Here is a 13983-nt window from a genome sequence, read left to right on the forward strand (position 1 = left end):
AAATGCCGTGTTCACTTTGTAGCCAGTTCCGGCGTCCGATTCAGATTCCTAATTATTAAGGATGCCTCCCTCCTCTACACGTCTCATTGCGATTGCACCGAATATTGCGTATATATCCATGTCGTAAATCGACATTCACTGAACTTTTACCATGGGCCAAATGCAGTCATTCACTGAAGAAATATTTTCTGAGTGTCCGCTAGGAACCAGGAGCTGGGTTCGGCATCGTGGATTCGAACAGTGAGCGGAACTGGGGCTTGTGGGGTTTCCAGTAGGGTGGGGGAGAGAGAGGATTAAATCCTCACGCGCACAGCCCCTCTACGTATACAGGTATAACCTCCGGTGAGTGTTCTGAAAGAAAAGAGGTGCCCGCAGAGAATGGGGGGGGGCAGGTGGTCAGGGGTGACTTGCCCGGGCTGGACCCTTGCTTTTATAGGCATCACCCATTCCATCTTCACATCAGGTCTTTGCTGTTGGAGTTCCCACCCTCACTTCGCAGAGGAGGACTTCAAAGAGCTGGGGAGGAGGTGAAAGGAAGGGCTTCTCATACCCTCCTTCAGATGCCCATGCAGCCATTGCAGAGGGATCGAAGGGAGGGGCTGATTGGTTGGCTTACAAGCATGGAGTTAGGGCTCTTGAAGACAATCCCCCTCTCCCTCATCTGACCCCTCTGGAAATTTTGTGTCAACATCCTGTCCACCCCCCCACCCCCACCCCGCCCCGAAAAGACAAACAAGCTGTTATCACAGCTTGGGAAGGATGTGGAAACAGTTTAAAATGTCTGTGGCAGAACCAGGCAGCCGCAAACCCCATTCACTTGCAACTGAACGCGACAGTGACCCCCCCTCCCCCATCATTTGCATGTGGTTTGTCAGCTTCCTCCGCAGCTGCTGCACGTTTTAACCTGCAGCCTGCCTTAGGCCGCAACGCCTCCCAAGGTGGGAAGCGAGATACCGTGAGCGTGGACCACGGGCAGCCTGGGCATCACCAGAGATCTTGGGAGAAATCGAATGATGACGCTGGATGAGGGTTGGCCAGCACTGCCCTTCAGAATGTGGACTGGTGCTAATACCAGCCTAAAGGTAAATCTGCAAGTATGTGATACGTACAAACGAGGGTGCGTGTGGAGCCGTGAATAAATATCAGCTATTATTCGGAATCTACAGACACTGTGGCCCCTGGATGGGAGCATTAATGTGAGCTGGGGCCGCGACTTCCTTCTAGGTGTGCGAGGAGTGAAGAGTGTGGGTGTGTTAGTGAAACATACACTGATGCACTTTTGAGCATCATCCCTTTTATTCCTTCTGCAGCGTTCTCTAATAAACCAGATGAACAAGTGTATTCTGGCTTCTGGTGAGTTTCTAAGAGAATGAGAGGTGGGTCAGTAAGCTTACTAGTCCGCCTGGTAATTACTGGTTGGAGTTCAAGAAAAGAACCTCGTGACAAATCACACGTAGCTCTGGTACAAACACATCACCTGTCTGGGGAGGACTCCAAGCTGATGATCAGCAAAGTAATTTCTTTGTAACTGGTAACTGCAGGGTGGGGGAGGGGCAGGTCTGACCGTGGATTTAAGTGTGGATTGGCAGATTAATAATAATTGTGTTAGTTTTTCAGAGTGCCCCTCCCACTCTCCAGTCCCCTTCTCAATCCAGCTTGTTTTCCCTAATCTTGTGTGTGTGTGTGTGTGTGTGTTTGCTTTCACCTTCATACAAACGGATCTGGAATATAGCTGTTTATTTGGTAGTTTACAAAACATGCCAATGTGCCTCTGGGCATGAGTACAATATAAATCACAAGCCATAAATAAATGACAGAACAACAAAAACAAAACTACGTACAAGCTGCAACTCACATGGCTTGTAACTAATGAGTCTTTTTTTTTTTTTTCCTCTTATTGGGGGAAAATGGAGTCAGTCCTATATATCTCTCTCATACCTAAGGATATTCACGCTATTTTTTGTCTCTTTCGATAAAAAAAAAAAAGTTGACTTAATGCCAAGATTAGCTGACTAATAGAAAAAAAAATGTTAGAGATAACTCTTCTAAAATAAACCCAAAGGTTGCCCTCAGGTGAGGGAATATGGTTTATTTCAGCTTTTGTCTTTTTACTTTTCCTTTTTTATATTTCCTTCCGCGGGTCATGGTAGTAATATTAGTCACTGTATGTCCGGGGCTTGCTCTAACAGTGTCATTTCATTTCACAGTAAGCCTTTTGGGTTACTCTGGGTTTACTGTGAAAGCTTCCATAAATTCAGGGCATCTGAGGAGTTCGCCTGGATGGCTCAGGTAGTAAGGAATGCACCTGGGATCGGCCCCAAACCTGCTTCCTTCCAAACCCCTTTGCCTTCCCCTCAGCACAGCTATTCCTTCTTTGCATTCCCAAAGCTATGGGGGTCCCTCTCCCTTCTTGCTAGTAACTACCAGTAACCCTGGCACAGTTTTTTTTATTTCTTTAAAGCAATCTCTGTGCTCAATGTGGGGCTTGAACTTGAGACCCCCAGATCAGTAGTTGCATGCTCCATGACTGAGCCAGCCAGGTGCCCCTGGACACAGTCTTCCAGGGAAAGTGCTGCTTCCTCCCAGTGGGGCCAGCAGAAGTACAACTGTGCCAGGAAGCTGAGAAAATTTAGGCGTCGGGGCTCTTATTTCATGGCCCTCGTGATTGCTGGGAGTTGCCAAAAGTTATATGGTAATCTGTCGTCAAAAATTATATTTAGGGGCGCCTGAGTGTCTGAGTCAGTTAAGCGTCCGACTTTGGTTCCGTCATGATCTGGTAGTTCTTGGGTTCGAGCCCCACATGGGGCTCTTTGCTGACAGCTCAGAGCCTGGAGCCTGCTTCAGATTCTGTGTCGCCGTCTCTCTCTGGGCCCATCCCCCACTCGTGCTCTGTTTCTCTCTCTCTAAAGTAAATATTTAAAAAATTAACAAATTATGTTTAATGATCTCTCAGTTGACAACTCCATTAGGTCTCCAATTTCATTAAAAACAAAGAATTGGTGGGGCGCCTGGGTGGCGCAGTCGGTTAAGCGTCCGACTTCAGCCAGGTCACGATCTCGCGGTCCGTGAGTTCGAGCCCCACGTCAGGGTCTGGGCTGATGGCTCAGAGCCTGGAGCCTGTTTCTGATTCTGTGTCTCCCTCTCTCTCTGCCCCTCCCCCGTTCATGCTCTGTCTCTCTCTGTCCCAAAAATAAATAAACGTTGGAAAAAAAAAGTAAAAATAAATAAAAAATAAAAAAAACAAAGAATTGGATATTACCTGACTTAAAAAAATTTTTTTTAATGTTTATTTTATTTCTGAGAGAGAGAGAGGGGGTGGAGGGGCAGAGAGAGAGGAAGACACAGAATCCCAAGCAGGCTCCGGGCCGTGAGATGTCAGCACACAGCCTGACGTGGGGCTCGAACCCATGAACTGTGAGATCACGACCTGAGCTGAAGTCAGAAGCTTAACTGACTGAGCCACCCAGGCGCCCCTACCTGACTTTTAAAAAATACTGTGTTCCTTTACTTTCTGTATACTTAGACCAATATTTTGAATTGTCTCTTTATTTGGTGTCCTGGATGTGTTTATACTCCATGGCAATTAGTTCTAGTAAGATTAGGCTAAGGGAGAGAGGCTCCTGTTCTTAATAAAATGAACATGTTTGTTATGCATATTTCTTAGGATGATCACTTTTAGGAAAAGTACTTGTGGAAGTAGATCTGGAAATTCATTCCCTTAAAATCCTCCGTGCTGGGTCTTCACGTACTACGGCATGCAGCCCATGGGTGTAGAGAGGAAGTGCGGATCATTCTCTCTCTTTCCCTCCCGTCTCTCTCAATAGAGTTTGTTTTCCAAGGAAGAAGAGAAACATCCTTACGATCTTCCTCCATAATGTTCCCCGTCTTTCATAATGGAATCAGCACCCCATCCCCTCTCTCAAACTGCCTCATTCTACACCTGCAGGAATAGAAGGCGTGCCCATCACCAAGTCATAAACGCAAAAGCTGGGCCGGAGCTTTGAAATGGTATCTTGCATTGTCTGGTCGTCACAGAGGCCTCTTTGCGAAGCACCATTAAGATGAATTATTGTTGTAAAATATAGTCAATTCCTGTCATTCACAGTAGTTATATTCTCTAAGGCTGCTGCTAACACTGAGTTAGCAAGTACGGAACCATTGCTCTTAGGGGAAATACAGTGTTACGTTCCTATAAGCCTCTGGTTACATTTTCGTCCAACAATCAATATATGACCTGTGTTAGGTGTATTTCTGTTTAAAAGCACATTGTTGCATATGTACTATTTATTCACTGACATCGAGCTCACAAACAACAGCACCATAAGCCATGCCTAAACAAAGATGATATAAACCACTTATTTTCTCTATAAGATACATCACAGCCATCTTGCGGTTACAAGCAGTAGATAACACTGTGCTTGGGGATTGTTTAAGAAAATTTTTTTAATGTTTATTTTTTGAGAGAGAGAGAGAGGGGGAGAGCGCGCGTGCAAGTGGGGGAGGGGCAGAGAGAGAGGGAGACACAGAATCCAGAGCAGGTTCCAGGCTCCGAGCTGTCAGCACAGAGTCTGATGAGGGGCTCAAGCACACAAATCACGAGATCATGACCTGAGCTGAACACCTGAGCTGAAGCCTAATCGACTGGGCCACCCAGGTGCCCCTCGGGGACTATTTTACACAGCAAAATCACCAATAAATAGAGCATAAAATGTGAACGATGTGATACCACGTAGACTGCGAAAGACCACTCTTCAAAGTAGAAGAACCAAAAAAACAAGACAGAGCGTGGCTTCATTCAATCCCAGCTGGGCCTGTGCTCATCAGGTGACACAAAGTTTTCATCGCCCTGCACGTGTCTGCAGATGATCATCAAACGTTGCTAATAGTGATTTGAGGGTTACAAATAAACCTCAGTGAGTAGGTGAATTCACAAATATGGGAAACCCAAGTAAGAGGGGTTTTTTTTTAATGTTTATTTTTGAGAGAGGGCAAGCGGGGGAGGGGCAGAGAGAGAGAGGGAGACAGAGAATCCGAAGCAGGCTCCTCCATGAGGCCAGCACAGAGCCCGATGTGGGGCTTGAACCCAGAAACTGTGAGATCGTGACCTGAGCCGAAATCAAGAGTCGGACACTTAACCGGCTGAACCACCCAGGGGTCCCTCAAATAAGAGTTTGAATCCCACTGTTGAATGGTCTAGACCATGTGCAGATTACCATATTCTGTTTTAATTCCTTATGCATGACATCAGACCATGATGCATGACCATATGCATGACCATGATACGTAGACATTTGTTTCTAATTGTTTGGCTGAGAAGCAGATAGTTTTGTGGAACACCATGTCAAGTGGTATGGCTACCATATTGCTGAGGATAATACACTTCAGAGTGAGGAGAAGGGGGCAGGAGACATTCTGGTCCGAGTTCCTTTGAAGCAACTGTGGACCAGGAGGTGGGATCTGCTAAGAGGTATGAGGGAGAGCCCATGGGGGGTGTTGAAGACCTTGGTCTAGACTTCAACCTATGGAATCGCAGCCCATTACCAGATTGGGCTGCTCCCTGTGGGAGGCAAGAGATAGACAAAGGGGCAGATGCTCACCCAGAGACCATCTGACCTCCGGGAATGCACCCAGTTCTGGGTTTCTTTGCTCTCAGCTCAGCAGCTGTCCGGCGATGTCCCTCTGGATGCCGAGCTTGCCATCACAGGCCCCGGGCAGAAGAGGTTGGCCAGAGGTCGCTTTCCAAGTGTCATTGGGAGAAGGAAGAGGGTAGAAATCATCTCTCAAAGCTTTGGACAGATTATCCTCATGAGAAAAGTCAGGGCTTTGGATGCTGCACTGACAACAGAGTCCATCGGGAGGCGGAAATGGAGGTGGGGTGGTTTCAGGGAAATCGTGTTCCGGGGGTCCTCCTCTCACTTCTGACAGGAGTTGCTACATCTAGGGGATAAACAAGAGGAAAACTCTGGATCACGGCTGTGGTTTCCCCATTTGATCCTCTGACCTCCATTCAGTCCCCCACCCCCACCCCCGGCACGGTCGGAGGCCGGCCCACCAGAGACGGGACCTCAGCAGGTGCGTGTGCCCAGCTGGTCTCCACGAGCGCTCCATTGCACGGTGGGGCCCCTGTGTCGTCTCAGCCACCCTCCCGAACTGAGTAAAACAAAGCTGGATGGCCCCGAGAAGAAAATGCTGATGACCGGAACGAGGAGGAGGACGAGAGTGATGGCTATCGGACAGAAAACAGAAGCTTGGGATACGCTAGAGAGTCGAAAGCCGTGGTGGTTCAATTAGATGGTTCAATAGATGGAGTGGATCTGCCTTATGTTTAACACAAAGGTAAGAAGAAATGACTCCCTTTCTCCCAGTGCTTGGACCCGGGCAGATACCGCTCAGATACCGTAAAAACAATGGCTGGAAGGTGAAACATTCCAGGGAGGGGAAGCCTAAGGAATTCTTAGACATCTTCGCGAGCCTGGGAAGACAAGAAGGAAAGGAGAGTGGGAATTTCTGTGCCCACACTTGTGGGGCCTCGAGCTGTATCCATTTGGAATACTAAGAAATTAGGCTCCTAGCTTGTGACGTTGGAAAATGGTAGTAAGGGCTATTCCAAACTTACTTTTGTGTCTGAACCGTTGGCGAGGGCTTCTGCGACTTCTCAGCTGGGAGCCCCGGCGAGTGCGTTGCTCTTTGGTGCCTCAGTTTCCTCATCAGTAAAGATGAGGGTAATCACAGTATCTCTCTCTCAGGGTGGCAGGGAGGAGTCAGTGCATTAATGCACGTGATATGCTTGGGCCCGCGCCGGGCATGGGGTAAGCACGATGAGATGCCATCGCTCGCATCCCAGCTACCTTCCTCTGGTGGGTGTCTGCTCATCCCTCATTCTGATGATGCAAATTCGGGAAGGCTCCCGGTCTCCCTGGCCCGGGCCGCGGTTGGGTAGACCCGGCACAGCAAGCCGGTTATGGTCCACTGACCCAAGCTGATTTAGAGCGAGTAGAAGGGGCCTTGCCTTTGCGGAAATGGAGGAAATCGGCGCCTGCGTCCAGCATATGACTAAGACCTTCCTGTAAGAGGCGAGGCGAGACCATATGGTAACCCTAATTGAGTCCCTAAATCTAGTCATGACCAAAGCTTAGATTTCCCAGTTTCGTAGTGAATCATAATATTTTGATATTTTGCTCCAGTTAGCTGAAGTTGAGTCTCTGCCCCCCGTATTAATGTGGAGGAAAGACTGCCATTACGTTTTTTTGTTTAAGTCACAAAACTCCTGGTTTCTTGAGCGTATGGTGGGAGTTCGACTAAGGTCAAGATAGTGCCCTTTTAGAGGTGCCTTTTTCTTTCTTTTTTTTTTTTTTAAATTTTTTTTTTCAACTTTTTTATTTATTTTTGGGACACAGAGAGAGCATGAGCAGGGGAGGGGCAGAGAGAGAGGGAGACACAGAATCGGAAACAGGCTCCAGGCTCTGAGCCATCAGCCCAGAGCCCGACGCGGGGCTCGAACTCGCAGACCGCGAGATCGTGACCTGGCTGAAGTCGGACGCTTAACCGACTGAGCCACCCAGGCGCCCCTCTTTTTTTTTTTTTTTTTTAAGCAATCTCTACACCCAGTGCGGGGCTCTAACTCATAACCTAGAGATCAGGAGTGCACGCTGTACTGGCTGAACCAGCCAGCTGCCCCTAGGGATGCTTTATGAGTCATTTTCATCTGCCATTCACTTCTTTTTATGTTTATTTTTGAGAGAGAGACAGAGAGAGAGATGGGGGGCAGAGAGAGAGAGGGGGACAGAGGATCCCAAACGGGCTCTGTGCTTGACAGCTGCGAGCCTGACACGGGGCTTGAACCCACGAACCTGAGCTCCAAATCAGTGGCTCAACAGACTGAGCCACCCAGGTGCCCCCACCTTTCACTTTGAGGAGAAATCAGACATCCCCCCCCCGCCCCAGGCCTACTTTCCACTTAGCCTCAGACAACATATGAAGGCTGAACAGGCTTTTTTGGCAGAAGGATAAAGAGGTTCAAGAGCTACTTTAGGGGTCTTCAGCAGCATGAAAGTACTTAGCGCCATCCAGGCAGTGGGTAGTAAGGGGAAAGGATGAGGGAAGGGCAGGAGAGTGCTCTGAGGAGGCTGGGAGCACTGCAGGCAGCCTGGTTGGTGAGGGGTGGGGGGTGGGGCAGCATGCAGGTGCTCTGTGGTCCCCACCCCAGAAACCCTCTCCACAGCTCCAACTCCCGGATATCTGATTCCTGGAAGCTCCGAGGGCACAAATCAAAGCCATGATTTGTGAGAAGTGACAATATGAGGTAAGGAAGGGAGAATGAGGTAAAAAGAGCATGGTGCTTAGATGATAAGAGACGAGACAGCGAAGGAGGCCAGAGAAGGCCTCTTTAGTTTTAATATGAAATTTATTGTCAAATTGGTTTCCATACAACACCCAGTGCTCATCCCAACAGGTGCCCTCCCCAATACCCGTCACCCACCCTCCCCTCCCTCCCACCCCCCCATCAACGCTCAGTTTATGCTCAGTTTTTAAGAGTCTCTTGTGGTTTGGCTCCCTCCCTCTCCAACTTTTTTTTTCCCTTCCCCTCCCCCATGGGTTTCTGTTAAGTTTCTGAGGATCCACATAAGAGTGAAAACATGGTATCTGTGTTTCTCTGTATGGCTTATTTCACTTAGCATAACACTCTCCAGTTCCATCCACGTTGCTACAAAAGGCCATAGAGAAGGCCTCTTCAGGGAACAAGGTGAGGAGTCAGAGAGGCCACATCAGGAAGCAGGACCACAATGGGGGGTGGAGGGGGCTGGGGGGAGGGGGCGGGGAGACCCTGAGACCAGAGATTCCTTAGACCTGGCAGGGTTTTAGGGTCGGGACAGAGACCCCCGCGGGCCTCTAGGGAAGCTCATTCCTCTGAAGTCACCCTGCTTAGTTAAGGACATCGTCTTTGTGGAATCCCAACGGATTTACAATCCTTGCTTCCTTCCTGCAATCCATTCCGCCAGAGGGGGGTCACCGACCAAGGACACATGGAAGTTGGTTCCGAATGTGAAGAAAAGTTCCCCTGATGGCACTGAGTCTATGGCTGTGGGGCCTCTGGTCAAAAAGAAAAAAAAAAAAAAGACGTCTTTCTTTTCTTAATTTCCTGCCGCGGACCAATTTCTCTTCGCACAAGACTAACGTGTGATGTGGCTCCCCAGGGTTTGGAGACCCCCCCCCAACCCCCCCCATCCTTGGACGCCAGAGCCAACCGGCCAGGTTGGGTAGCAGCTGGGGCCGGGCGTCAACTTGGGGACGAGCGTCCCAGGCCCTCCCGACCCACAGCGAGGGCAACGGTCCATCCGACAGAGCGAGCCTGCGACGCCAAGTGACCGGAGGGGACTGCGGTCGTTGGAGGCCAGCCAGGTGCCCCCCGCGCGAGCGTCTCCCCCGCCGCCTGGCCGCCGCCGTCCGCACTCGGGACGGCCGCTCCCCCGCGGGTGTGAGTGGCCCGGAACCCGGGCGAAGGCGCAGCCGGCAGAGAGCCCGGGCCCCGGCCGTTCCCAAACCCGCGCCCACGCCCGCAGAGCGGACCCAGCGAACAGCAGGTGTCACCCTTCTGCTTGCAAAGCCCCGGCGCCTCCAGGTGCCTCGCGCCCTCCGCCAACGTGCGGCTGGGAGCCGTGGCCGCGCGCACCTGCGCGGCGCCCGCGGGGCGGGGGTCGCCGCGTCCCCGCGCGCCCCCGGCGGGGGCGGGGGCGAGGGGCGGGGCGGGCGGGGCCCCGGGCGGCAGGTGCCGGCAGGAGCCCGCGGGCTGCCGGAGGTCGACGCTCGGCGGCGCGCGGAGGTGAGGAGGGCGGCCGGCGCTTGCAAGTCCCTCCCCTTCCCCCGGCCGTTTCCCGGGGCGCCGCCCGGGCTCGGGGCGGCGGCGCTCGCAGCATGGCCCGGGGCCCGGCGCGCCTGCAGTTCCGCGTGCAGCTGCGCTTCGTGACCGAGGAGCAGCTCTTCGGGGCGGGGCCGCTGTCGCCCCCCAGCCCGAAGTGCCTGCGGCTGGAGGTGCACCCGGCGGGGGAGGAGGCGGACGCGACGGTGACCGACGGTGAAGTACCCAGTCCCGCTCGGAAGTTGGGGCCGGGCGCGCGCGAGCGCGGCGTGCGGGCGGCGGGGGCGTCCGCGCGTCCGCGGGGGGTGCGCGGCGCGGGCGAGTGCGGGGTGCGCCCCGCGGCTCCCCGTGGAGGGGGGGGGGGACGTGCCGGGCGGCTTCCGCCCACCCGGCCCGGCCCGCGTTGCGTCTTTAGTGCGCTCAGAGAACTTGGAAGCCGTGGGCAGCCGGGCCCTGAGAACTTGGCCGTAACTTAGAGGTGTCCGGAGCGAGGTCCCGAGAAGAGAGGCGCGCGACGCACCCACCCAGGAGCAGAGCGGGACGGGAAACCCTGTCTCCTTTCTTCCAGGCCTGCTGGGCTCTCCTTCCCTCCCCGGCGGCGGGCCGCCCTCCAGCCGCACCTGCAGCCTGGTGCTGGCCGCGTTCTGACGCGCCGGGAGGGCTGTGCCGGGGGTGCACCGGTCCGGGGCGGCTGTCGCGGCCGGTGTGGGCTCTCTACTAGGTGTCTCCTTTTAGGTTCAAAAAGCGACCTCTCCCACGACGTGCACGTTTTCCAGTCCCTAGGTTCCTGGAGCTGTGGGCTGGCGAATGCTTCTGATCTTTCTAGGGTCCTGGACCTTTTTGCGCATCCGAGGAAACCTATAGAGCCTGGCCCCACAAAATGTGCATAGGGAGCACCAAAGTTTGCATAGAGATGTGAAGGGGTAGCAAACAGCTCCACGGCGCGGCTCGTATTAAACACCCCATCCTAGTAAGGGTGGGGAGCAGAGCCCCAGACAGCTGCAAGCCTCCAAAGACTCCTGAGGCTTCTTTCTTCTGACCCTAACTTCTAAGATTCTGAGTACAGTTGAAAATGCTCTGCTGTTGTGATGTGGTTCCGTTGATGAGAATTCCCACAAGTTCAAATAACTCTCAGGTCCAGACGTGCTCGTCTGGGACAAAGCGAATCCAAGTTCACTGCTACACCTCCAAGGCCTTAGAACAGACTCAGGCACACAGTAGGCATTCGATAAATGCTTGTTGTGGTAGAAAAGAAAACCATCCGATGTGTTTTCTCCCTTTACTCTGGGCTGGAATGGAGAAGTCTGGGTCTTTAAAAAATAAGTATTAAATACTGTTTGACTGGTGTCTTAGTTTGAGTCTTGGCCCGGGATCAGAAGCCTTACTCAGCAACTCCTAGATGGCAGGAGGGAAAAGAAAGTAGCTTTCAGTGTTTCCCCTGGGAATTTTCAAACGCAAGGTGCCAGAAAAGTGTTCAGTTTGTCAGTGATGGTATTTTTTTTTTTAATGTTGTTGGTTTTTCCTTTTGAGAGAGAGCATGAGAGAGCCCAGGGGAGGGGCAGAGAGAGAGAGAGAGAGAGAGAGAGAGAGAGAGAGAGAGAGAATCCTAAGCAGGTTCCATAGTCACCGTGGAGCCCCAATGGGGGGCTCCAGCTCACCAACCTTGAGATCATGACCTGAGCAGAAATCAAGAGTTGGACGCTTAACTGACCGAGCCACCCAGGCACCCCAGTAATGGTAATTTTATTTAATCCGTAGGCATACACATGGAGAAACAAAGGACCAGGTTTGAGATTTAACCATTACTCAGTGTCCTATGAATTCCTTTCCCACAGATATGTGTTCAGAGAAGAAATATTGGAGGTTCGAGGTCATTGAACTCGTAGACTCCCCAACAAGTAACCCAGTGCCTGGCCTATAAGGACGAAGTTCCTTTACACAGAGGAATATGTTTTCCCTTAAAGCAGTAAATAGAGTCTAGAGGTGACCTCTGTGGTAGGGATTAGACCAGACTCTTGGAAATAGAAGGAATAATTAAAGCTGAGGCAGGCAGGCAGTCGTTGTGTGAATTTTTGAAAATTCCTTGGGAAAGATTCACTAACAAGGAAGCAGAGAACTCACGCTCTTAACAGCTTGAGTCCTAAAATGCAGTTGTTAAAGCTAGCTACTCTTTTTATGGAGAGTTTCTGGAGAGAAACTATTCTGGAGTTGTTTTTTTAGTAGCTTGTCTTACTGTATGGCCAACTAGACCACTGTGGGTGATGGCCAGGCAGAGCAGGTTGAGAAACAGATTCTAGTATACTCTTAGAAGAAGTATGGTGTTGTATTCAAATATCGGACCTTGAGTAGCAGAAGTCCGAATGGCGAGGCTTTCTCCCCGGGTGAAGTTTTTGGGATGGGTACAAAGTCTTTAATGGATTGGAAGAATGGGTCTAAGCAATGTATCCTTAGAAAATGATACAGTTTCTTAGCTCACGTATGGAATTAGTTATCAAACAAGTAGGCTCTGGAGTAACTGTGCCTGGATTCAAATCCCGGTGATGTGTTTTACTAGCTGTGCTGCACTTAGGAGATGATTCACCCTATGTAAGCGTCAGTTTTTTCATCTGTAAAGTAAAAATGGTCACACGCGTGTTACATCATTAAATAAAATAACATATATACCACGTATAATGCATGGCATGTATTAAGAGCTCAGTAAGTGTTTACCATTATTATTATTAATATTTATATTCTGCCCCCCCCAATAATAGTTTCCTTGGCTGTTCTGAGGGATAGCCAGGCTGTATTTTTGTGAAGATGTTCCAAAGGAAACTCCGTTAAGTCTAGTCGATAATTACTAGGAAAAACTGAACAATCTTTTAGAGTCCCAGTCTCAATAGCTTGTCATGTAAAAAAAAAAAAAAAAAAAAAAAAAAAAGGAACAGGACAAAAAAAAAAAAAAAAGGAACAGGACAAGACAAACCAGTTTATTCTAATTTCAGACCCTCCAAAACTGACAAATGATTTTATGAAGAGAACACACCAGGGGATCCAGCACTCCAGCTTATGAAGTCTGAGAAGACAATCATTTATTCCTTTTTTTCTCAAACATATTTTTTTGAGTCCCTCTTTCTACCACGAGCCTTCCCTAGAGCATGCCTGGTTCATCCTTTTCTCCCCAGAGCCTTCCACAGTACCTGGTACCCACAAGGCATCAATAAGTGTTTGTTGAGTGAATTGGGGATCTAAATCAAGAATTTATTTTAGTGTTTATTTATTTTTGAGGCAGAGAGAGACAATGCGAGCGGGGGAGGGGCGGGGAGAGAGGGAGACACGGAATCCGAAGCAGGCTCCAGGCCCTGAGCTGGCAGTACAGACCCCACAGTGGGCTTGAACTCACGAGCTGTGAGATCATGACCTGAGCCAGAGGTGGACACCCAACTGACAGAGCCACCCAGGCGCCCCTTAAATCAAGAATTTTTAAATTTTGTGGGACGCCTGGGTGGCTCCGTTGGTTAGGGATCCGACTTTGGCTCAGGTCATAATCTCGTGGTCTGTGAGTTCGAGCCCCACGTCGGGCTCTGTGCTGACAGCTCGGAGCCTGGGGCGTGCTTCGGATTCTGTGTCTCCCTCTCTCTCTCTGTCCCTCCCCCTGCTCACTCTCTCTCTTTTCTCTCCCAAAAATAAATAAACACTAAAAATTTTTTTAAAACAAAATACAGTGTATTGATAGGAAATTTGAAGCGTAGTGAGGTCAACGAATCTGGAGATGGTTGCCACTGGAAGGTTAGTTCCTCAGGGTTCCCAAGAGAAGGAAACAAGCCACACCATGGTGGTGAGCACGTGGAGAAGCAGTAGGCGGGTCAGGAGGCAGGGGGAGTAAGGGGAATTGTGGGTAAGAGCCTTCACTGTGGTTTCTGTGGGGGAAGAATGGGGGAGGCGGGGTAAGCAGGCTGAGGGTGGCTGCTTTGAATAATTTCAGCAGGCTGGGGGTGTAAGCTCTCTCCCGAGTTGCCGGGCACCTGGCCCTGGGTTGATTATCGTTGATGGTGGCCTGGAGTTGGAGTGTGAGAGCCCGCTATAGGGAGTGTTGGGGGTGTGGGCTCTGGATTGACCGGCTTGTGTTTGAAAAGTGTGTTTGCAGT

General features: G+C 50.8%; 1 protein-coding gene across 1 annotated transcript in view; it reads left to right on the forward strand.

The window, feature by feature from the left end:
• The first annotated feature begins 6818 nt into the window (after positions 1-6818).
• LOC122475124 (histone-arginine methyltransferase CARM1-like) overlaps positions 6819-13983 on the forward strand; it is a 248792-nt gene continuing 241627 nt past the window's right edge. Inside the window, exons 1-3 of the mRNA XM_043566818.1 lie at positions 6819-6936; positions 9195-9641; positions 9767-10072. Coding sequence (XP_043422753.1) covers positions 6819-6936; positions 9195-9641; positions 9767-10072 — 871 coding nt within the window. The remainder of the gene's footprint in view (positions 6937-9194; positions 9642-9766; positions 10073-13983) is intronic.

The sequence above is a fragment of the Prionailurus bengalensis genome, chromosome D4 (assembly GCF_016509475.1).
Source record: "Prionailurus bengalensis isolate Pbe53 chromosome D4, Fcat_Pben_1.1_paternal_pri, whole genome shotgun sequence".
NCBI classification, from domain to species: domain Eukaryota; kingdom Metazoa; phylum Chordata; class Mammalia; order Carnivora; family Felidae; genus Prionailurus; species Prionailurus bengalensis.